At 45.2% G+C, this 26,069-nt stretch overlaps 1 protein-coding gene across 2 annotated transcripts in view; it reads right to left on the reverse strand.

The window, feature by feature from the left end:
• LOC119655603 overlaps window positions 1–26,069 on the reverse strand; it is a 209,265-nt gene that overhangs the window by 55,644 nt on the left and 127,552 nt on the right. For both annotated transcript variants that reach the window (XM_038061559.1, XM_038061560.1), the window contains exon 2: window positions 21,084–21,142. In XM_038061559.1, the coding sequence (XP_037917487.1) occupies window positions 21,084–21,140 (57 nt within the window). In that variant the 5' untranslated portion in view covers window positions 21,141–21,142. The remainder of the gene's footprint in view (window positions 1–21,083; window positions 21,143–26,069) is intronic.

A 26,069-nucleotide genomic window follows, 5' to 3' on the forward strand; every position in this document is an offset into this window, starting at 1 on the left:
TTCAATTATTAATCAAATTTTCCACTTGGAGCACTAGCAAATATTAACAGTAAAGGAAACAAATTTTAGCAAGAAGTCAGACAAAACGAAAGATTTAAGCGTGTAACTCGATTATAAAAATTGTTACAATCTATGTATAACAAAATAGTTTTTTTCTCTATTTTGGATGAGAGATGCAACGGGCGGTTTGTTCGTTGTGGACGAGAAATATAACGGGAGATTTGTTAACGTGTATTTATGCGAGTTGTAATTTTTGAGTGCCACTAGCAATTAGCAAGGAACAACACGCCAACATATCCTGAAAGAAACTTTTAATACACCTGTAATGAGAAGGTCTTGATGCCTAAACGAGTTCTCTGACAATTTCAGTTAAAGTCAAATTATAAAAACTTATCGTTCCCTTTTACATTTGAGAGGTTGTTAATCCATCAATGCGATTGTTATTTATAAAGTTTAATAGAGAAAATTATGAGAATACCATTGTGGTGCGGCAGGATTCGCGGCATTCGAAATTTATTTCGAATGTTGCGAATACCAGCGGACAGATAACGCCACCGGCGCTCTCCACTCAGTTTAGAGCTCGCCACAGGAGTAGAGAGCAGGCGGTGGAAGAGTGCCTTTAGTAGGCGGTGGAATGACAAAAAAATAATGGCGAGTCTTCCGTCAGCTGTCAGAGAGAAAAGAGGATATTACAAAAAAAAAAAGATTTATGTATCTTAGTTGTAATTTTAATTATTTGTAAAAACTATTATAACTGGAATTTTTATAATAGTGTTAGCTATAATGTGAAATAAAGTTGTGTTAACTAAAAGAGTTATATTAGTTCCCAAACCATCACGGAATGTGCAAGTCGCAAATACTAGCATATTTTCCACAGTCCCTTTATGGGTGTTGTCTCATAGGCCAGGTATGACTTGAATTTCAATCAGCATAAGAAGGCAAAACAAAACAAAACATAATGCATCGGTGGATCTCTTTTCGCTTGCTCTCCGCTCTTTTGGCGAGCTTTTCACTTTGGAGTACGTCGTTGGTGTTTCAGGGGGTCATTTGAAGGTGCGGTCTGCCGTGTCGATTAGGGATTTAGCTGAAGTCGGTATTACCGCGGTTTCCTTCCCACAAATTCGCGTCGTAGTTTTAGCTTTTTGGAATGTCGGTTGACGGCAAAGACGCGATAGGTCCATCGGACCCGCAAGTCACCGCCCCCGCCGTGCGCGTCCCTCCGTTTTGGCGGCGGAACCCGGAACTGTGGTTCGTGCATTTGGAAGCACAGTTCCAGATGTCCGGAATCACAACGGATGCGACCCGTTTCAATCACGCGGTGGTCGGCCTGGACGAGGAGTCCATCGTGCTGGTGTCCGACGTAGTGAAATCGGCTTCCTACTCCCAGCTGAAGACGGAATTGATCAGGCGCCTGTCAGTAAGTGAGTCGGCAAAACTGGATCACTTGCTGGCAGGCCAAACGTTGGGAGATCGAACTCCCGACCATAGCGGCCGTTCGACAGCCATGGGACGAGGTGGGCGACTTAAGGCGCGAGATAGCCGCCTTAGCAGCCAGTGTGGCCAAGATGCGAGCGACGCTGGACGCTCAGCGTTCGGGCGCCAGATCACGAGCTCACTCGCGATCTACCGGTCGAACAGGGCGATCAGGTAGCAGGTCGTCAGGACAGTCCACGGACCGAGGGATTTGCTGGTACCACTGCAGATTCGGCGATAAAGCCACTAAATGTACAATCCCTTGTAAATTGACGCCTGCCGCAAAAAACTAGGTCCGCGGGGGTCCTAGCCACGGCCACCCAGAAAGCAGCGTCAGGTCGCCTAACTATTTTCGACCTTCTCAGCAGGCGCAACTACCTCGTGGATACTGGTGCGGAGGTTTCGGTTCTTCCCGTACCCCAACACCATAGACTATTTCCACAATCCCTGAAACTAGCAGCGGCAAATTCCTCGCGTATCAACACCTACGGGTATAGGCAAGTGGACGTGAGTCTTGGCTTGCGTAGGACATTTTCGTGGCGTTTCATCTTGGCGGATGTCAGCTTCCCCATACTAGGCGCAGACTTCTTGTGTCACTATCGATTGCTGGTGGACTTGCAAAACAAGTCTGTTGTAGATTCCACGACCAACCTCAATTCGTCGGGACAAATGGTATCTCACCCAGGCAATAATCTTTCCGTTCTTTTAGAAGACATTACCGACTCTCGTGTTCGGACACTTCTCCAAAAGTTCAGCCAGTGTAGTCTCTCAAAACCAATGAAGCACAATGTTCAGCACCACATTAATACTACTGGTTCCCCGATCTTCTCGAAGGTGCATCCTCTTCCATCCCAGAAACTGGCAATTGCGCGGAAAGAATTTGAACAACTTGTTCAATAGGGTATCTGCAGGTCCTCAAACAACTGTTGGTCTTCCCCACTGCATATGGTCCCTAACCCAAACGACGAATGGTGCCCCTGTGGGGATTACAGAAGGCTAAATGCACAGACTGTTCCTGACCGATATCCAATTCCGCTCATCCACGACTTTGCGCATCACATCGCGAATTGCCGCATCTTTTCGACCTTGGACATCATCAAATCCCTGTAGCTCCAGAAGACATACCAAAGACGGCAATATGCACACCCTTTGGACTCTTCGAGTTCACCCGGATGACTTTCGGATTGTGCAATGCGGCGCAAACCTTTCAAAGGTTCATCCACTCGATCCTGCGAAACCTCGACTTCTGTTTCGTATATTTGGATGATGTTTTGGTCGCTTCTTTCTCAGAGTCTGAGCACTTAGCCCATCTCGAGTGCATTTTTCAACGTCTCCTTGAGGCCGGGTTAGTCCTAAACGTTGAGAAATGTAAGTTCCTTCAAACACAGGTGAGATTCCTCGGCCATTCCATTTTCCCTGAAGGAATACAGCCCGACTCAAACAAGGTGCAAGCGATTACAAGCTTCCCCCGTCTGAAAACTGTAAAGGATTTGCGGAGGTTCTTGGGCATGCTAAACTTCTATCGTCGTTTCCTGCCCAAGGCCGCCCAACACCAATCCGTTTTGAACGCGAACTTGTCTGGCCCCAAAACTAAGGACACACGAAAGATCGTGTGGTCTGAAGACGCTGTCCGCGCGTTCAATAAATCCCGACAGCAACTGGCTGAAGCTACACTCTTGGCATCTCCTCTGCAAGCTGCACCTCTAGCCGTTTTTGTTGATGCCTCTGACACCGCAGTAGGTGCCGCTCTTCACCAAAAGGTGAATCACGTCTGGCAACCGGTGAGCTTCTTCTCTAGGCAGTTGAACCCCGCTCAATGGAACTACAGTACCTACGATCGTGAACTGCTCGCCGCGTACTTGAGCATCAAATACTTCTGCTTCTCCCTTGAAGGCAGACCGTTCACAGTGTTCACGGACCATAAGCCTCTCACATATGCTTTGAAACAAAAGCCCGACAAAGCGTCCCCTCGTCAGCTTCGACATCTGAGCTTTTAAGCCAGTTTACGTCAGAAATCCAGCACGTGTCCGGCAAGGACAAGATAGTTGCTGACGCTTTGTCTCGTGTCTCCGAGGTTAACATCCCCGCCTCACTCGATTTCTCGGCTATTGCCAAGGCGCAGGATGATGACGCAGCACTTCAGAGCCTCAAATCCAACCCCAAATACAAATTTCGGGAGTTGCCCATCTTCGGCTCGAACCTCTCTCTGTGCTGCGAAGACTCGGAAAAGGGACCTCGGCCTTACATTCCGGCCACCTTTCGCAAGGAAGTGTTCCACGCGGTGCACGACTGAGCACATCCAGGTCAACAAATCGGTTAGTCACCGATAAATACTTCTGGCCCTCCATGAACAAGGATGTGAATTCCTAGTGTAAAGTGTAAAGTCACCAGGCATGTAAAGAAAGAAGTGGGCTCATTCCCCCGCACTACCAAGCGGTTCCACACAATACACCTCGACATAGTAGGGCCTTTGCGAGACTCGCACGGTTACAAGTATTGCCTCATAATCATCGACAGGTTTACGCGGTGGCCTGAGGCAATACCTCTGAAAGATATTACGGCGCAATCTTGTGCCGAAGCCCTCTGCCAAGAGTGGATTACCCGCTTTGGCGTCCCTGCAGTGGTCATCACTGACCAGGGAATGCAATTTGAGTCCACCCTTTTCTCGGAGTTAGGCAAACTCCTGGAGTTTAAACACCAGCCAACTACTGCATACTACCCGCAATCCAATGGGATGCTAGAACGTTGGCACCGGACGCTGAAAGCCGCCATTATGGCACGCGACGATCCGTTCTGGACCCAAGTCTTGCCTCTCGTCCTACTCGGCCTACGTACAACCCGCCCAGAGGAATTTGCTGCCAGCCCCGCGGAGCTGGTATACGAGGAGAAACCGAGACTCTCAAGTGACCCGGTCCTCGACAAGAGATCGGGTCTCACAGAGTCGGGGTTGGTCGTCTGCTGAGAGACAATCTCCGACGCATCAAGGCCACTCCTCCCACCCAACACTCGTCCGCACCTGCCTGTGCGCCCAGGGAGCTGGACACGTGCACGCACGTCCTGGTCAGGACGGATGCCGTCCGGAAGCCGTTGCAGCCCCCATTTGAAGGCCCGTACCGCGTTCTCGAGCGGGAAGAACATTTCTTCCAACTCGAGATCGAGGGACGCAAAAAGGCGGTCTCTCTGTCCAGGCTGAAGCTCGTGTGCGCTCCGAAGCAACGTCGTGTTCGCTACGCGGACTGATGGAGAACGCAGTTCCGGGTTCAGTCGCTGAAACCCCCTAGGTTTCATCTGGGGGCGGAGTGATGTGGCGAAATTTATTTCGAATGTTGCGAATACGATGGATAGATGGCGCACGGAACTCTCCACGCCTTTAGAACTCGCCACAGGAGTAGACAGCTAGCAATGAGAATGTGTCGTTGGTTGGGGGCGGAAAGAACCGCATGGAGACAAATCGGTCTCTTCTGCCTTCAGTCTTGACCGGAGACAGGCGTGTGGCTTTCTAAGTAATTAAAAATTTATATGTGGATGATTGGCACTAAATTAACAACCAAAGAAGATCGACTTGTCTGGGAATGGTGTGCTATTGAAGCTGCGACTTTATTAATTTTGTATTGTACTCCAGCCGGAATTTCTCTCAGAAAGTGACCAATTGGCAGAATTACCCAACAAAGAATCAGAATTGGAGGTAATAACCTTATACCATGACGGAATGTCCAAGTCGCAAATACTAGCATATTTTCCACAGTCCGTTTATGGGTCTCGTGTCATAGGCCAGGCATGACTTGAATTTCTATCAGCATAAGAACGCAAAACATGCCGGGAATTGACATGAGTCCTCAAAATATACACAAATCATATTCTAATATCTTTTCTCGATGTACATATATAGTAACCATACTTTCAGTGAACTCAACCTTTATGGATTCATACATAGAAGTCAAAAGTCCCAGTCCCACACGCTGAGTTTCAAAGCCATTCTTACTGCTCAGTCGTGACTCCAAGACATTTCAAAGAAGGTCACAAATTGAAAATCAAATGTAATATGCCGTTTACATGAAAAAAAATCACCGAAAAGTGCTGAAGAATAGGTAATCCTCGTGTCTTCGAAATTCAGACATCTAATTAAAACTTACACAATACTTGCTTTGTTGTAGATGGAAAGAATGCGTGAAAGATATACAATTTTCCCAGTCCTGTATTTTCCCACAGACACTTCAATATATTGTTCCATCTTGGATGGTTCAGTCGCATGGTGCATAGATGGAATTTTCTATTTCGAGGAAAAAACACGATAATTGACCTGATTTTTCTGAAGCAACAGTTTTTTTTTTTTGAGAAGAAAGTTATGGTCAAAATGAAGAAATAAGAACTGATATCAATGCACCTGCCTGTAATTGCTTCCAAAAGGAATGTAGAAATGAAAAGCAGAAGAAACGAGAACTGGCACTTCTTGTTCATAACCTTTTTCGAGGCTCTTTATAAGTTGCTTTTCTTTGGGTTTTTTTTCTATGTTAGGAAAAAGTGAGAAATCATGCTGACATTTTGGACGTTAGGCTGCACCCGATCAAGGGATCGAATTAAGTCATTAAAAAGACATCTAGTACCAGTTGAAGATGAACACGATGAGTGAGTTTTTATAGAGGTGGTTAGAGTAAATGCGAGGCATGCGGTCGTATATGAAATGGAAAAGAAAATAATGGTAGGGTTTGGCTTTTTCTTTAAGTGTGGATATTAGATAGGTTATTAAGCTCATTAGGCTTTTTACATCTCCCTTTTCGAAGAAATCCATACAGATGTAGTAGCGGTTGAAGAAGCCGGACTTTAAATATATATTCAGACGCCAATTTCTAGCATTTTTGTCGTGTATAGATCGTGCTCATCAGATACCGAAATGCAGGCCTGGCGAGATGAAGTCAGATAGATATTTTGTTAACATAGTGGGGCACTATCTACCTGGACTTCTTTCTAAAGTCCTGTTCATGTATGTATGCTTCGTGAAAGCATACAGAACGGTGCGCTCAATGCAGAAGAGTTAGGGATAAAGTGTTCACGAGCATTACAGAATCTCAAATCCATGTCGTGCGAAAAACTGTGAGAAGTGTTAAATGGAATAGAATCACAAACATAATTCAACCCCAACTTCTATAATCCGAACTATTTGGATTATTATTCAGAATATTCCACAAAATTTATTTTATTAATCCTTCACCATATTCTAAACAAGTCGGGAAACCGGAAGCTGGACGCTTCAGGTACGAAAGGTTTTGTGTATTTCTTAGTACGTAGCACGTAATATATCCATATATTATGTGAGAGTATCTACTTTCGGGTGATATTGACATTTATAGTCTTCAATTTTCAAAGAAACAACAAATTTGAGGTATTATAACTTTGTTAGTAATAGTGCGATTTCCACCAAACTTGGTAAGATCATGCTCTATATTATAGCCTATATCACTGCAAAATTTCATGGTACTAGGATGAACTTAAGGGGGGTTTCGAACCAATTACGAAAAATTGTAGTAATATACTATTATTAACTTTATTTAAACAGATATCGGCATGGAAGGTATTTCGGAGCCCAGGCACCATATAGTGGCAGCTTCCTGATTTTTTTCAGATTTTTTGGTTTGGTAGTTTCTGAGAATGGCCCCCTTAAAGAAGTGATCACTTTCAACCCCCTGCGCTCCCCATTCTTCCAACGAATGTCAAAACTAAGGTCGGCTTTGAAAAGTACTAATCGAGACCTTTAATTTGATACCCCACATGACTATATTCGACGAAAAAAAATTTTACACCCCCTTTTGCATGTAGCCCCCTTAAATTCGACGTAAAAGGATATAATTCACTGTATGCGTGAGCATTCACAGTTCCCACCTTTCTACAAAATTTGGTGTCAATCGCTATAACCGTCTCCGAGAAAAATGCGTGTGACGGACAGACAGACAGACAGATCATGGAGCTGATGGTGAAAGCCAAGGGGATATGGACCGAAGTTGAAAAAGTGATTACAGCCATCGGAAAGAAGCTTAGGCTGGAGGAAGTCATCCGAAAGAATGAACGCGAGAGGAATACGAATGTAGACATGAGCGTAGAATAAATTCTGATCCAGCCCCGCGACGTAATACCAAATGGGAGTCCCGCGGGGAGAGTGGAAGGAGAAGGAGGTGGTTTTAGTGGGTAAGAGTCCCACATAACCGTGTGGCAGGAGCCTGCGGTAGCCTTTGAAGCTTTCCATCTTCCATCGGAAAAAAAAAGACAGACAGACAGACAGACGGACAGATACAACAGGCTGCTCGCTGTTGCGGAAAAGGATGGAGGCCTATCCGACAAGCAATTCGGGTTTCGTAAGGGGAGATCAACCATCGATGCAATCAGCATGGTGACTGGCCAGGCTCGCGCTGCAATACAAGATGACAAATGCTGCGCAGTGGTGACCCTCGATGTTAAAAATGCTTTCAACACTGCAAAGTGGACGAAAATCGTAGAGGCTCTAACCAAACTAAAGGTTCCAAAGTACATTGTACGCATCGTTGTTGCATTTCTTCTTGGAAGAAGATTATATTTCGACTCGGACGATGGAGAGAAATTATTCCCAATGACGTGCGGCGTACCACAGGTGTCTGTCTTAGGTCCCTTACTGTGGTTAATTATGTACAACGGAGTGCTGACGCTACGCCTTCCTAACGGCGTGACAACTATTGGCTTTGCGGGCGATATCGGGGTAACAATAGTGGCAAAACGCTTAGACGAGATCGAAATCTATGCAAATGAAGCGATATGGGAGATCAATTCCTGGTTGAAAAAGTCCGGTCTATCACTTGCTGAACATAAAACGGAACTAGTGCTAAACAGCAAACGAAGGAAAGACACGACCGTGGAAATTAAAGTTGGTGAAAAAACAATTTACTCCCAAGAGTCGCTTAAATATTTGGGAGTAATGATTGACAAAAGACTCAACTTTAAAAAACACATTGAGTGCGCTGCAACTAAAGCATCTTCCATCTCTGTAACGATCTCGAGGATACTACCGAACATTGGTGGACCAAAACAAAGTCGACGTCGTCTTATTTCAAGGGTAGTTAGTTCCGTGCTACTCTACGCAGCTCCAGTTTGGGCAACCGTTCTGGAAAACAAATCAAACTGCGGAAAACTAGGAATGGCGTATCGACTAAGTGCACTCCGGGTATGCAGTGCTTATCGAACGGCATCAGGAGAAACAGCATATGTACTAGCAGGGATGCTCCCCATAGACATCTTGGCGGATGAAGGTCGGCGTCTCTACGACAATATGTATGCAATCGGTGAGTCTATTATACTTCGACGGCAACTAGCACGGCGAGAATCCATCGCAAAATGGCAAAAGAGATGGAACGAGGCACAAACTGGCCGTTGGACCTACCGTATCATTCCACATATTCGAAGATGGATGGAAAAGAATCACGGGGAACTAAGCTACGAGCTAACACAGTTTTTAAGTGGACATGGAGGTTATCGGGCTTATCTTTATCGATTTGGACACGACGAGTCACCATGGTGCCCAAGATGCGGCTGTGATGTGGCTGAGAATGCGGAGCATGTTGTGTTTGAGTGCCCAAGGTTTACAGCACACCGAACTAGGCTGGAGGCGATCGCAGACAGGCGTTTAACACCTGGAAATATAGTGGAGTTTATGTTGGAATCAACGGAGGCTTGGAATCAAGTGGTAATTGAGCTGAAAATGATTCATGAACAGCTAAGGCATGAAGGACTGCGAAGAAAGCAAGAAAGGGAGCGAACAATAATGCGCCGCAGTTAAGAACTGATGCAGCCCCACGATGCAATGCTTATAGCAGTCCCGTGGGGAGAGTGGAAGAAGAAGGAGGTGGTTTTAGTGAGTAGAAGTCTCACATAACTGTTTGGTAGGAGCCAGCAGTAGGTTTTGAACGTTTCCACCTTCCAACGATGAAAAAAAAAAAAGACAGACGGACGGACAGACAGACAGACAGACAGTAAACCGATTTTAATAAGGTTTTGTGTTTACACAAAACCTTAAAAAGGTCATTTTCTTTTAAACAAAAATCGACCAAATCGCAAAATTTGGCATACTGACAAAGTAATGCAAGAAATAAACTTTAATTATTTATTTATTTATTTAGTCTTTTATTGCATGGACTCCTGGCTAGTCGTACGGCGAGCTCCACTCCACCAGGCGCTCGGGTGACGATCTATTTGTACAAGTAAAAAACATATATGAAAGGGACAAGCACGAAGATAAACACAAACATTCATGAAGCAACCAGGCGTTGAGCTCGGGTACGGGAACACCCATATTATTCCCTTATATGTGCTCAGGGGTCGTCAGCGATCCTTAATGAGTCGCCTACGATACGGAGGGTAGCATTCCCAAGGTGCCCGAGCAGTTCTGACTTCCTAGCTGCCATAACACCTGCGTCCTAGGTAGTAGCCTCGAGAAAGTTTCTCGGTGAAAAGTGAACTGCGAATGACCAGTCCATACCGGAACATCCTGGGAGTCCCCGGAGCTATCGACAACTCTTTTTCGACGTAGATGGGGTGATGCGAGCCTAGCTCTGCCAAGGTAGTAGTTGTTATGTGTATCAGGAGCCAGCCTCTTCGGGACCCTGGTCGGGTAGTATGCATTGAACCGGTATTAGTAGACCGCGTTCCATCGAGCGTGCGCTGATACTTCCGTGAGTTCCGGGATCAAGTGGCGCCCCAGGGAACTGAGGTAGGGTCCTTATCACCGGGAGTATACCTGATTCTGACTATTGCGGCCCTCTCCCTTGCACAAGATACGCTGGTAAAAATTTAAACTGCGAATAAAAAAAATATAAATGAGGAGATAGTGAGAATGGAGAACGAGCTGGCTGCGTATGTATGCAGCACGAAAGTGTGACGCTTCCGCAGCGCCCAACGAAGGACGCAGCAAGGACTGAAATACCCGATGAGATATCGGGATGTGCAAACAGAGAAGAAGCCTCACAGAATGATGCGACACACGGCAGAAACGGCAACCTAGACCGTACCATGCTTTCGCGGAAAGAAGCACAGTGGAAATTACTGAAATTGACCAGATGACTTCGAATATAAGCCGAGTGGGAGCGTTGTCAACTATTCTTGCGAAAGCCAAAGAGGAAAGACTTATCAAGAAATGCACGAGAGTTGTGAAGCGCATGCGATCTGCGACGTTCCTCCAAAAAAACGTCAGCAGAAGAGTGAAAAATTAAGGCAGACACTATGGATGGAGTGTCCAGATAGCTGAGTGGTTAGAGCGCAAGGCTGTCGTACGGAAGGTCGCGGTTCAAATCTCACTAGTGGCAGTGGAATTTGTATCGTGATTTGACGTCGGATACCAATCGACTCAGCTGTGAATGAGTACCTGAGTGAGATCAGGGTAATAATCTCGGGCTAGCGCAATGCTGACCACATTGCCTCCTAGTGTACCGTTACGGTCTTGAATGAAGTGCTCTAACACACTTCAAGGCCCTGATCCAACATGGATTGTTGCGCCAACGATTATTATTATTATTATTACTATGAATGGAGCACCAAAAAAAGGCCGGGAGACGAAGGAAGACTAGACCGCTAGCTCGGCTTATTAAGCCGACGGAAGGAAAGATCGTTGAGGAAGTTCTTAGCGAAATCCATTATAGGATCAAGTCCAAAGATGTCTTCCATTCGGAAAACGAAGGGCGGTGGAGTCCTCGTCGAATTAGGCCCGAGAAAAACAGATATAGGTACATTCTGCGAAGCGGCCAAGGGATTACTGGATGAGAAAGCTTTGGTTTCAAGCTTAGGACCCATGTGCTATCTGGAAATCCGAGACCTTGATTGCCTGACAAAAAAGAACGAGGTAGAGGAGGCCACCAAGCGTGAATGTCCAGAGGTAAACAATGTCCGAATTGGTATCACCTTAACGAACTCCTGGGGTCAAAAACTCGTTGTGGTGGAAGTTCTTAGCAGCGGGAAAATCAAAATTATTTGGGTGATATGTAAGATACGAATCCAGGTCGTTCAACTAAATGTTACAAATGTTTGGATTATGCACACGTTTGCAACCTGCCGGGGACCTGACAGGAGGGCAACACGAAAAGAGAAAGATGAGTTGCGTTATATGCGGGGATCATGGGGAGTCTGGTGAGAGCGTCGCGCACATTGGGGGCTCGGGGCCAGTCCAGTCTCCAGAGCAGAACTGGAAAGAGCTAGGATACGATCAATATCCTCGCATCCTACAGATAAATATGCACCGAAGTGCAACAGTTCACGAGTTGCTGCGGCAGTTCCTTGCGGAGACCAAAGATGATCTAGTGCTCATCAGTGAGCAATACCAAAATAGGAACCCAGTTTCATGGTACCCTGACATATCAGGTATCGCTGCCATCTGGGTTCGAGACGGCATACATCTTAGGGTTCTTGCCTAGGGCCAAGGGAACGGTTTTGTCTGGGTTCGTTGTTTGAAGGTAACGTTTTTCAGTGCCGACCTAACGCCGAACGAAACGATGACTTCTGACGCAGACTTGATGTTCGGAAGGACACTATCTTGGGGACAGAGTGACGGATCCTGGTCGGGGATGAGTTTAGTGCCGAGGCACTTGAATGGGGCATGCCTCACCCAGACTCCAGAGGAAAACGAATTTTCCAAATGGCACCGATCTTGAGGGATGGTGCTCCTTGTAATGCTTGACGTCAGCAATATCTTTAATTCTGTAAGATGGAAAGACACTCTATTTTCCACATACCGAACTATCTCTTATGGATATCCATCCTAGGGATGTGCGCACCTCTGCTTAGACTCGAAATGCCAGAAGAGTCGCGCCTGGTAAGTTGTGCAGATGGTGCCACGGCGCTTGTTGCTGGACGTACTGTCGAATAGGCGCAAAGCAGGCTCGACATATTGATACAAAACGTAAGCGAATGGATTAATGACTGTTCAGGGTTTGCACTGGAAAAAACGAAGTAGTATTGTCCCTGATTCCTATATCGTTCGATGAGTCGATAATCGAGTCAAAACCAACGACAAAGTACCTTGGACTGACTCTTGAGTTCACGATGAGCTTTTTTGACCAAGTGGAAGCAGTAGTGGACAAGACTGCAGCTGAAGTTTCGGTCTTAAGTCAGCTAATGGTAAATTTTGAGGGTCTTAATTTCAGCAGGTGACGTCTGCTGATGAGTTCTACGCAGAGTTATGGACTAACGCTCTTGGCAAGGAGGTATATCATAAGCGGCTGGCACAAGTACAGAGACGGAGAGCAAAGAATCCCCGCCAAAAGAAAGCAAACAAAGGGCAAACGGTTGTTTATTGGAAGAAATTTTAATCCAGCGAAGAAGTGAGGTAGCACCTGAAGATCTCTGGGGAATCTGGAGAGCCTGACATGAGATGTTCTCAATTTAACGGATGGCAACAGCCCCAGAGAACGGAAAAGACAAATAATGGCCCCACAAATTGGAACGATTCGAACGATAAGCAGAAGAAAGTCGGAAGCTAATCCCGATATGTAGAGAATTCAAATTGAAACCACAAATTATCATATGGAGGCGAACCAATCGTTGAGCTCAATGTAAGAACATTGCGACAATAAACCATTTTTTTCACTTTTGGCAGAAATAGGATATTCGAAATGCACTTCGTCTATTTGATATTAAAGATCTGAATCTAAATGTTTTTGTATGCAGCACTAATTATTATACACAAACATAAGATATGCTGCTAATTCCTATGCCGTCTTTAAATTTATAGAAGTTAATCTAAAATTACATAGTTACAATCGCGAAAGAAACTATTGTTCTTTTTCTAATATGAAATCGGAAAAGAGGTTCATCTAATTCCTACGGGAGTTATAGCTACTCAAAAATAATTAAGTGAAAGAGGTTATAAAAATACACACACATAAGCCCAACGCAAGCAATCTTAATCGCCTTAGGCTCGGAGGTGTTATTTTTGATTGCATTTGACTACCAATAAATTAAAATTGAGATCTAATTTTTATACTCACATATTTTCCGAAACTAAAATCAATCTTGGGTAACATAAAAAATCAGGTTCTGATATTCCACCCAAATGCCAGTAAAGGCACTTTTAGACTTCCCATCAACTAAATCTTAAAATCGTATTAGTTTTATTTCCTCAATAAAAACGAAGTGGTCCTAGGTGTTATGTAAAAAAAATAAATTTGAGTTAATTTCAATGGGAAAACGAAACGGCAGCGTCTTTAAAAAATAAAATTTCAATAGATGTTGGTAATTACATACGTATATATGTTTGATATCTCATGAATAAATTTAGTTGGAAAATTTATGGGTGGACACGTCTTGTTTTCAACCATTTTTAACTAGACCTACCTCGGAGCCTACTCGTGATTTATTGGAAAAATGTATTTGATGCGACAAATAAGTTTTATTTAGTGTTTTTTTTTTTAAGGAGGCTTTGTTTAGCTCAAATGTCGCGGGAAGCTATACCAGTTCTGCCGTTATGTAAAAAACAACTATTCGATATGGTTTTATTGGGTTTTTCTATTTTACAGGAGCTTATTTGCTGTTTTATCATTTTTGATAGGCATCAGTTGGAGATTAAATTATCACCACGTGTCGCCCACAATTCTGCTTTGAAAAATAAAGAGTTAGCAAAACTTGGGGTTATTGGAAACTGCCACATGAACCTTAGGAGCAGAGTGACCGAAAGAGGCTAAAGGTGTTAATCCCTCTTTTATATATAGGTATAAACACGTCGTGGTAGTAATTTATATCCATGTAAAAAACGCCTTATTCTAAGACCTAAACTAGACTGAAATGGAATTTTCATTGTTTAGATATTCATTTTGTATTCCTTCAATAGTATGCCGTTGGTATCGTTAGTGGTATTGGAATCTTGATGACATATTCTAGAATTAGACTAAAATTCGTGGTATCAAAAATACGAAAGATGAGCTGGTTCTACTCCATCAGAGAACTCCGCCTACTAAGTTGTAGGCAAAGAGGATTTTCACTTTGCCAGCTCAACATTGTGCGTCAAAGTTTCATAGTAGCGTTCACTGTTGCACTGACTCTTTTCGGAGTGACTTTCCTCGGCTGGTGCTGGCAACTTCTGAAAAACAGCTTAAGAGGCATAGCTTGTGTAACACTTTCGGAGGGCATGAGACACCAGACTGAACGGGCACACGAAGAGGAGGCGGTCCTGTCCATGAAGGACAAAAAAGCACGAGGACCGGACGGTATTCCGAAGTGCTGAAACTCGTATGTAAATACAAGCCGGACCTGCTACTTGGCGCATTCAATGCATGTTTGACAGAGGGTGTTTTTCCCTTCCGATGGAAGGTTCCGAGACTTGTACTGATGACCAAGGGCAAAGGCGACCCAGAGGCGCCGTCGTCGTATCGTCCGCTCAGTATGTTGGACACAGCGGAAAAGCTGCTTGAGAAGCTCATCAAGCCACGACTGACTGACGCAATATGAGCTGCGGGAAACTACTCATCAACACAATATGGTTTTAGAGCGGGGCGATCCACAATTGATGCCATTGAAAAGTGGTCCAAGCTGTAAAACTGGCTGAGACATTTTTGGCAATTCTACGAGGTGGTACGACATGCTTGAGGCATTAGGAAATCGTTTTCGTACTACAGGCTACATATTGCGTATGTTGAGGGTTAAAGGAGCGTGTCATACGGTACGAGACTCGGGAAGGACAGCGCCGAATGAAGTTGACATCGGGGGCGGTTCAGGGATCTATCCTTGGTCTGAACCTTTGAAAGGCCTTAAACGATAGTCTTCTACGACTCGAGATGACTGATGGATCACATCTGGTTGGGTACGCGGATGATATTGCGGACGTGGTGCACTCGAAAGCACGGTGAGGTTGAATATTACCTAACAAAGCTGCTCAGCGGACACGAGTATTTTCAACTTTACCTGTATACAATCGGAAGATCATGGTCGCCCGATTGCATTTATTGCAGGGACATGGTGGATTACGCCTGCTACATCTTTTTCTTCTGCAGAAGGTGGAGGGGCGACATCGTAATCACCTTTCGATGGAAGAGCGCCTTGCGTCCCCAGACTCAGAGCAAGGATACGTAGAACCACTTTACACTCAAGGCATTCTTAAGGCGAAAAAGCGGGATATGGATAGGAGAGATACCAGGGTAGCTGAGAGTTCTGGACGCTCCAGGGGGGTTTACCCGGTAGTCTGTCTGTGCGTAAATTCATTTCACCTCATATTCTCAGTATGCTTCCCTAATATGGTCTTCATGATTTGGATCTCCATGTAATCTTCACACTTTTTGAAAAATTTTTTAATAAAACTTCCCTTTGCCTTCATCATCTTCATTTGAAAAATCTAGGCAGGTTATCGACATTTAAAATAGATCAAACGATACTATTTGCCTTTGATTGTTCTCCGAAATAGAAAAATAAGCCATAATAACTCGATGAACCCCACCGCTCAAATATTTTACCTCGAAATGGTGAATACTGTCTAGACCGACTATATACATATAGCCAAGGTCCAAAACTCATCCTTGAACTTTGCTATCATTTTTAAAGTTTTTGTGGAAACACCATAACATATTACATGACGAGGTGGAGTCAGCTCAATCTAGCTTCATCTCCTTTCTTCTCTACGCGGCTTACGTAACCTCGCTTTTCTTCCCTCCCCTGCTTTTTTCATTTTATTCTAGATAGATGCGAACATGGAGTTGACCGAATTTAAATCCTTTTGACGCACTACCATTTTCAGCATCATATTTTCTGGTACCAGCATCTCCTCTAGACTCCTCCTTTCTTCCACAAATCTTTGAAGAATACTTGCTCTAGGTCCTCTGGAATTCCATTGCAATTTGGACAGTCGGGTGAGGTGTCCAGTTTAAATCTGTACAGGCACTGGCGATATCCTCCGTGCCCCGTAAAAACAAAAAAACAGAGTGCCAACAATCTGTTTCAGGAAACATAGGACCCACCCCAAGGGATAATATCACACAACTGTTTCAAGCAATTCTTTTTACCGCTGTCGCTGCCAGACTTTATTCTAAGTCTCTGATGAAGCCCTCCTTGCCTGGAAATATGCAGCCCGCAAATTTGCTATTTTTTTGTTGCAACTACTGTGGGGTAGTTGCTTTTTAGACATAGTGGCTTCGTATACTTCCTGCACCCATCGGATGATTTGCATGACTTGTTTCTCTGGCCACATCATTCAAGGATATATCAGGTTTATCCACCGCGGAAAACGCGTGCCTCTCAAAAGCTTTCGCCGTCGGCACGGTATTCTGCCAGCGATTTGCTCTTATTCTCCATGCGGGTTATTTGGCGGTCACTGTGAGTGAGTTCTCAATGACTTGTAAAGCAATTCTACTGGCTAGAACAGCGCTTAGGTATGTCGAGTCTACTGTAGACCTCAGACAATTTTCTGTAAAAAAGTACGAGGTCCCGACGTTTGCGTGGACCACGGCTAGCTCTGCGAATGCTTCGAACAGAACACGTTTTTTCACATTCGTTTTCGGGCTGATCTGTTGAAGAACCGAGACGTTAGATTTTTTTACCATGATTTTTGGCCAATTTCTTCTTGCGTCCAGAATCAGAGCGTTCAGAATTTACTTATGCTCGGCAAGTGTAACACTGGGTTGAGTATAGTAGCTATTCCTATGGATTCCTTTCACTTTTGCTCTGGTGAATCCATGCTTCGAATGCTCCATTATTTCCTGAAAGCCCATTCCACTGTTTCACCCGTTTGGTCTTTGGCCCAAACGCCACCAGTGTGATTTCGATACGGCTCACTAGCTAATGCCACATTCATATTTTTCACGAGAATGGTTTGTGACAGTAGGTAGGACGCGGCCTGACATCTCCTGCATTACTTCGGCCTATTATGCGAACTGGCGCATACCTTGCCGCTTCAGTGCAACCTGCTCCTCAAGTCGACACATTACTAACCCTATTGTTACTAGCCCTGCTGTCAACAGTCTGAATACTGCCTCTGCTAATAGGCTGATGCTGGCGGTTTATATCCGTCTTCATCTTCGTCTGACCTCTCCAATAAGGCCGACCTCTTTTTCCAAGCTTTCGGCGAACCTTCTTCTTCGTGGTGATCCAATCTACATCCTTACGCTTTTACTCGATAGAGTGCCTGCGGGAGACAGGCATTACTCACACCTCGCCATCATCCAAGTCAAGGGTGATACAGATTATCAACAATATCTTTGCAGCTGTGACTCCTATAGCGGAAGTCATTTATCGCTGCCAATTACCTTCTGGTAGGGTATAGTGCGACAACCACAGCTACGTGCCACGGTTATACAGCTATTTATCAGTGCCTGGATGTCCTTCTCCATTACGGCCCGATGGTTGCTCTACCTCCGATCTAGAAGGTGTCATACTTGTATATAATTTTTTTTTCCCAGGGCAGAGCTAAGGCAGCGTCTGATTATTTGCCTCTGCCCTGGTAAGAAACCGTAAAGCCATCATGACCTAACATTTTTTAAAGTTTTATGATGGTTGTGGTTACGTCCAAATCGCCGGTGGGCTATGCTTGAAGTTGAGTTTGACATGGAGTCGAGAGGCTCTCAAGTCGGCATCTAGCGTACCGGGCCAACGTCCGTCGTTTCCCATTGACTTCGATTCACTGGCCAATCTCGGCAAGTGAGTTTTTATCAGCGTGAATTGCGTATCCACACCCACACGGCAGGTAACGACGTTAAACCCCCAAGAGCTTCATACCTCGTCTCTCGTCTATCCAACCACTCCTTGATGGCAGAAATGAGTCTGTGAGTTCACTGAGCGTCCCCACCGGTCTTGTCATCTTCTTATGGATTCCTCTCTCTCAGCGTTCTTCGTCTACGATAAGGGAGAGATTGGCTTAACATTGTATATGTCCGCCATCTCATCTGCCAAGATGTCAATCGGCATGACTTCCGAGATGACGAACGCTGTATCATCTGAGATAGCTCTGAAGGCTGCCCTCTTGTAGACTGCACTCAATTTGTTAGCGCTAACTGACATCCGCAAGCCTCTCTCTGTCTGTCTGTCTATCACACGAATTTGTCTTCAAAATGGCTAAACCGACCCGAACCAAATTTGGTGACATATGGGAACTAGGAAATCCCGCGCAAACAGCAAACAGTGACGTAGATTTAGGTGGAGTTTAAAGGGTGGACATACAAGCAAAGGGGTGATGTAAAATTTTTTTCATTGTATGTAGTCATGTGGGGTATCAAATGAATGGTCTCGATTAATACTTTCCGAACTTGAATTGTAAAGTGCACCCACACATGAAGAAGTTAATTATCCCCAACCCTTTCACCCTTTGCTGTTATTAGGAGAGCGCTCCCACACTCCAAGTGTGAAGCGTATGGAATTAGCTATATATATATAGCTATTCCAGAGCAATCTATTTATGTAAAATGCTGCTGACACATAGGGAAACACATAACCTTCTATACATGAAGCGTCCAGCTTCCGGTCTCCCGACTGTATGTTATTATACTCGGACTCGGTTACAAACTTGTAACCCGAAAAATCGGGGCTCTACGGAAACCCTGTTCACTTAAGGCCGAACAGATGGACCGCATTGTGAGGGCACTCTTCCCTGCACACCCTGTATGGGATGGTGACGTCGGCGCGGAGAGCGCAGAGGACTGTCCACTTTTCTCTGTAAAAGAGTTGGAACAGGCAGTCCTCTCTATGAAAAACAAGAAGGCGCCAGGACCCGATGGTATTCCAGCAGAGGTGTACAAACTGGTATTCCAACACCGGCCAGACCTACTGCTCGGCGCATTCAACGCTTGCCTGAAAGAGGGCATTTTCCCTGCTCGTTGGAAAGTTGCGAGGCTTGCGCTGATCCCCAAAGGGAAAGGCAATCCCGAACTGCCGTCTTCATACCGCCCACTATGTATGCTTGATACTGCTGGGAAAGTGCTCGAAAAGCTCATCAGAAGTAGACTCGCTGAAGCGATACTTGCTGCCGGAGATTTATCTCCCCGGCAGTTTGGTTTTAGGGCAGGGAAATCGACAATTGATGCTGTCATGCAGGTCGTGGACGCCGTTCAACGAGCAGAGGCACATAGCCGCCGAACTCGACGGGTGGTGCTCCTCGTAACGCTTGACGTCAGAAACACCTTCAATTCCGTAAGATGGAAAGACATTCTAGGCAGACTAGACAATACCTTCAACGTGCCGAACTATCTCTTACGGATTTTGAGGGACTATCTGAGGAACCGCTCCCTGCTCTATGAAACACTAGAGGGTCAAAGGTGGATGGAGGTCACATCGGGGGTAGCACAGGGATCCACCCTAGGGCCGGACCTCTGGAACGCTACCTATGACAGTCTGCTTAAACTCGACATGCCAGAAGAGTCGCGCCTGGTCGGCTACGCAGATGATGTCGCAGCGCTTGTTGCTGGACGCACTGTCGAACAGGCGCAAAGCAGACTCGGCATATTGATGCGACGGGTAAGCGGATGGATGAATACTCATGGTTTCAACCTTGCACTGGAAAAAACCGAAGTAGTCATCCTAACTAAGAAGAGAATTCCGACCCTGCATCCCATATCGTTCGACGAGTCGATAATCGAGTCAAAATCAGCGGTAAAGTACCTCGGGTTGACACTTGACTCAAAGATGAGCTTTTCTGAGCAAATCCAAGCAGCAGCGAACAAGACTGCTCTCTGAACCTTCCGTGATGGTGATCGCGGGAGTTATCGCCGTTGCCCTTCTTGCTAGGGAGCGTCAGGCCATATACAAGCGCAAGGGAGATGAGCCAAGGGAGGTGGTTGCTCGCGAAGAACGGCAACACACTCTAGACGAGTGGCAGCTCTCTTGGCAAAATGAAACTAGAGGCAGATGGACTGCGCGGCTCATCGGTAACTTAGGTGCGTGGCTGAATCGGAAGCATGGTGAGACTGACTATTTCCTTACCCAATTTTTAAGTGGGCATGGAAATTTTCAGTCTTACCTGCACAAGATTGGAAAGGCGCGTTCTCCGGATTGTGTGTTTTGCAATGGAGTTGTGGACGATGCCCACCACACTTTTTTTTCTTGTGGAAGGTGGGATGGGGTTCGTCACCAGCTCTATTTAAACACAGGGGGATCTCTCTCCAGACAACATTGTGGAAGAGATGCTGAGGACTGCTGACAGCTAGAACCGTGTTGCCCATTACGTTCGGGCCCTTCTCGTTGCTAAGAAGATAGAACTCGACCGGTGGAGGAGCCGGATGGCAGGGGGTTCCTTGAACTGACAGTTCCCTTTCTCCTCTCCCCTCCCGTTGGTGAAAGGAATTCCCTGATTTGAAGGCTCCGCAAGGCGGGAGAGTTCGGGGGCTGGCCCGAAGTAATGTGACAAACGGTTCCAGGCTAGCTCTCTGATGATGGGGAGGTGTTTAGTTGGTAGTCCGACGACGTACCGAATCGGGAGTCCAACACTGTGTGCGTAAATGCATTCACCTACCCTACCCCAAAAAAAAAAAAAAAAAAAAAAAATTATACTTGAAGCAATACTGTACTCTTTCTGCCGAAGAATCGGAGGAATTCATCTTTATCTCATGAGTTGTACTAAGTCGCGAGCAATTAAAATAATCACAATTGTCTTAAAATCTTATTTACTTACGAATCAAATTGAAAGTACTACTTACCATAATTTTCTTAGGAAGCGTGTCTTCCCTAGGCCCCCGTAAAGACCCATCCTGCATTTCTGAAACAAGAAAAATTTGTCAAATATTATCTGAAAAGCATAAATGACGTTGAAAATTATATCGGACATAATAATAAGTGTCAAATTTAAATACCACAATTGCTTAGCTTTCACAGAAATATCAATTTTCTGTCGATGATTTATCAGTCATTGTTCGAATAACCCACAACCTTTCGTATGATATCTAGTGACAATGCATCTAAGGTTGTCACATTCCCCATATCCACCACCGCATTGATGGGTTTTTTTCTATCTAAACACCACTAAGAATCAGCCTTCCCGTGGAGATCGTCAACCAATTTGGTATCGAATTTCAGCCGGGTCGTGATTCTTCTCCATCTGTGAAATTGATCCGTTCTTTTGGGATGCAAGACTTTAGATACAACTTCACGAAGTGCTCACTGCTGAGCGGAGGCAGCAAGTCGGTCACACAACTCGGGTGGTCCACCGCAACACTGCATGGTGTTTTTAATATGATTCAGTACTTCTTGCCTTGTGGTCCAAGCAAAGTACGAGTAATATCTTTTAGCCGCTGTGTTAGCACAACCAACGTCAAGCTATTGCTTTCATCTCTCTAAATATAACGGAAGCGTCTATTATGCGGAACCTCCCCCATGCTGGCTTGCGTTGTGACAAGAACGTGCGACAGGGCTAATAAGTACTTGGACGATGGCTTAAATAATGGGAATGAAAATGTTTTATGGCTCTGAAGGGACCCGAAGAGATAATCTGCTGAAATTGGTTACAGTGTTTGTTGATGGTACAAAATGTTTTAATTTATGTGGCCTATCAACTATGGCCTATGTTGTCGACCCCCCGAGTGTCTCTAGTTAGCAGTAATCTTTCCAATAAAAGACAAACAAAGAAATTTTCCATGGATGCTTCGGAGTCACTCTTCACAGATCATTAGTTCCTCTGCTATTGAAGGACCGTAGCAAATTGCTAATCCTGCAAGACGAACGCTTAGCACCACATCCATGCTGTTCTTATTATTTCTGTTATGCTATTATTTGCTCAACTTAAGCTGAGTGACTAAACAATTTCCAATGTTTTATCAAATTATGATCTTGAATGCAAGTTTACGCGGTAATAATGTTCTGCATCATTATAGCAACCGATCGTAAGCAGGAAACAGTTAATAACTGCACACCTGTGTATGCGTGTAGCAGAAAAACGACAATATTACCTGGAAAATTGCGAGAAATTATACTTCGATATGCATTATTTTGAATGCGTACTCAAGCATCGTGGCCAACTCAAGAGTTAGTTATCTCGAGCATGAAATCATTATGCGTACATTGGGGAAATATCAGAAAACACATTCGAATAAATGGCTTCTGGTAATGTGATATTGGTCTGAACAGGTGAAGAAGGAAAGTCTAGAACAGTTTGTGGATGGAAAGAAATTGCCGAAGCGATAAAGTGACATTACTTCTTAAGACGAGTCGAGTTTGTGGTACATAAATGGGAAATCGGGTTCTTTAGAAAAAAGCCAAGAAATTAGTCCTAGGAGTATTCTTTGTATTACATACTCCCACCACCACCAGATACGAGGGTGATAGAGATAATCCGGGCCCGGGGCGAAAATTAAGCAACCCCCTATTATCTCTTTTTATATTGAAATTTCAATTCCGGATCCGGGGAATCCCCTTTTTAACTGAAATAATAAAAACTTGTTTGCAGCAAACTTGTTAGCACTGATGAAGGGAACAAGTAGTTCCCGAAATATCGGTATTTGCAAGAATAAATATCCACACCAGCGAAAAAGAAACAACAAGTTTTTATTATTTCAGATAATTAATCGTTGGAAACACCGTATAATTTCACTCAGATACCCACAAAACCTTATTAAAATCGGTTTACTGTCTGTCTGTCTATCCGTCTGTCTTTTTTGTTTTTTTTTTTGAGGAGGCGGAAATCTTCAAAGGACACTGGTCTGGACACACCAGCGTGTGGGTTTTTTACCCACAACCAAAGGAAGTATTGTTCCTCTAACAGTGGCACCAATATTAATTGGACACTGTCAACAAAAATAAAAGAAGCAAATAAAGGAAAATTTCTTTTATTTTCAGAGTGAACCAAGGACGGGCTCGGGGACAGGATGTCCGCCAAGAGAACAAAATTGATTCTCCCAGAAGAGATTTCGTCGGAGGAAAAGGGAGCAACGGGCCTTACAACCAAGATGGACGCAAATTCGAGCCTGCGCATCAGGATTGCGGAGCTCGAACAAGAGAAGGCCGACATGACCCAGCAGTTGGAGTGCCAGTTGGCGCTCATCAAGGAGCTACAGCAGGAGATGGCTGAAATGAAAGCAGCCAACATGGCCGCGATGCAGCCGGCCCATCAAGAGCAACAGCAGCAACTATTGAACCAGCAGCGGCAGCAGCAGCAGCAGCAACGGAAACAACAGCGACAAGAGCAGCAGGCAGCAGCAACGACAGCAGCAGCAGCAACCACAGCAACAACAGCAGCCAGAAGAAGATGACGGCATGTGCCCGGAGGTCATCATCGAGGAGGAGGAAGGAGACCCCTTCAACTTTGTAGTGCGGAAGAAGAAGACATCAAATAGGAATAAGGTTAGTGCCACGATTGTAAGTGCCCCACCAACCACCCGACAATCCTCTCCCCAAGCAGCTACTCCCAAAAAAAATAAAATCCTTCCGATAACTGGGTACAAACTGAATGTACCACAGTTCTTAAAACTGATTAAAGAAAAAGGGTTGAAAGCAACCCTGAAGAACACGAGGGCTGACAAGACCCTCATCTTCGCCGAGACGGTTGAAGACCATGCTGCGATTTTCGCTCTCATAAGAGAGAAAGGGCTTCACGCCACCACCAGCACCCCACCGACCCTAAGAACTAAGTCGCTGGTTATTCGCGGTCTCCACAGGGAGACAGATCCAGCGGACATATTGCGGGAGCTCAACGAAGATTACCCGCAATTAAAATTGAAAACCGTGGCCAACTTAGTCACGCGAGCAGATAAGCTTCTGCATAGCCAGAACCCGGCACTCCCGATGAGGTCACAATCGGGACTTTTCATAGCCACTTTCGAGCCCTCCCAAGAGCTCAGTGAAGTACAAAAAATTAAACATATATTTCACCAGAAGATTTCGCTTGAGAAAGTCAAGCCAATTGAAGAAGTGCAGTGCTACAACTGCCAGAATTTCGGGCACATTGCCCCTAACTGTTCGATTGTGTACAGGTGCGTGAAGTACGCAAAAAAACACGTCCGCGGGGAATGCCCCGTACCAGCGGCGGAGGCGCCGCATTGCTGCAATTGCGGCCAGACCGGACATCCTGCCAACTACCGCGGATGCCCGGCATACAAAGATATGGTTGCCAGAAGGGAAGCTGGCAGGGTGAGAAAAAATGCAGAAACGGCGAGGACCAAGCAAACGGTGACACAGATGTCACAAAGCTTGTCCCGGCCAGGTGTATCGTACGCCCAAGCAGCTAGGAATACTCTTCCTAGAGCTGCACCTCAAGCTCCACAAGGCAACAAACTGGCCTTCAAGAACTTGGTCGAAAGCCTCGGTTCCGCCCAAACGAATGAGCAACGGCAGATTGCCGCAATCCAATTATTGATAAACTTATGGAGTTAAATATAGTCACATTTAACTCCGCGTCCCTGGTCTCACACGCCCAACGTGCCACTACCCAAGCGTTGGTTGATACTCTGAAAGCAGACATATTTTGCGTTTCGGAGACCCACGTAAACCACAGACACAATGTCAATTTCACCGGATATACCACTATTCGGCACAACAGCAACACGGGCGCTGCCCTTCTAGTCAAAAAAGACTACCATTTTGAGGAAGTCGTCATCGAAGGTCTACTAGTCTGTTCCGCTGCAGCGGCAATAGTTAAAACTATCGATAATAAACGGATTTTGGTAGTTTCCGTTTATATCAAATGCAATTCCCGAAGTGAGCAACTAGGCCATGACTTAAAGGTCTTGGGTGATCTCCAGTTAAAATCCAAATATCTTATCTTCGGTGGCGACTTTAACTCACGGCACAAATCCTGTGGCGATAAGGCAGAAAATTTAAATGGTAAAACCCTGTATAAGTGGATCCACGACCCTTTTACGCCAGCCAACCTTGAGGTGGTCTCGCCGGATTCGCCGACAAGACCCGCTAGTCAATCCATCATTGACTTTTTCCTGCTGTCTGATGAAACCAAACAAAGTTTTCAGGTAACTTCCTGTAAAACCTTGCCAGGCATGTCCGACCATTTTGCAGTTGAACTCAAAATGGCCTCAACTTCACAACTGCAGAAGCGAGTTAAGATAAGGTCATTCGCCCACACTGATTGGGACAAATTCAAGTCAGATTTAGCACCAAGGCTGAACTTGAAGAAACTCGCCACAGATCGCAATCTGTCGGACAAAGAAATCGACGAAGCAATCATTTTGGCCACGGACGCCATCAATACTGCTACAGGCAGAAATACCAGGGTGATCAAAGTCGATGAGTTTGTATACAACAAACTCCCACATGACATCATGCTACATATGAAGGTCAGACAGATTTGGCGCAGGAACCTCAAGCGCAACTTCCATAAAAATGGAAATAAAGTTAATGCTGAATACAAAGTATTGCTCTCCCGGATTAATTGCCTGAGTACAATTATCCGGGAAATGGTGGCGCAATTCCGCAATAAAGAACTAACCCGTAATCTCGCAGATATTAAGCCCGGGCCAGATATGTTTCAACATATAAATAGGCTAGCGGGGAAAAATAAGTCCCGTAATTTCGTTCTTACCAGGAACAAGGAACCAATCTGCGGAGACGCCAGAAAGGCGCAAGTACTTGCGGAATCATTTGAGTCTCAGCTCAATACCCCTCCGCCTCAAAGTAACCCGGCAATAGTGTCGATGGTTAAAACAACTATCGCCGACTTTGTCTCTAGACATTCAAATAAA

The sequence above is a fragment of the Hermetia illucens genome, chromosome 4, assembly GCF_905115235.1.
Source record: "Hermetia illucens chromosome 4, iHerIll2.2.curated.20191125, whole genome shotgun sequence".
NCBI classification, from domain to species: domain Eukaryota; kingdom Metazoa; phylum Arthropoda; class Insecta; order Diptera; family Stratiomyidae; genus Hermetia; species Hermetia illucens.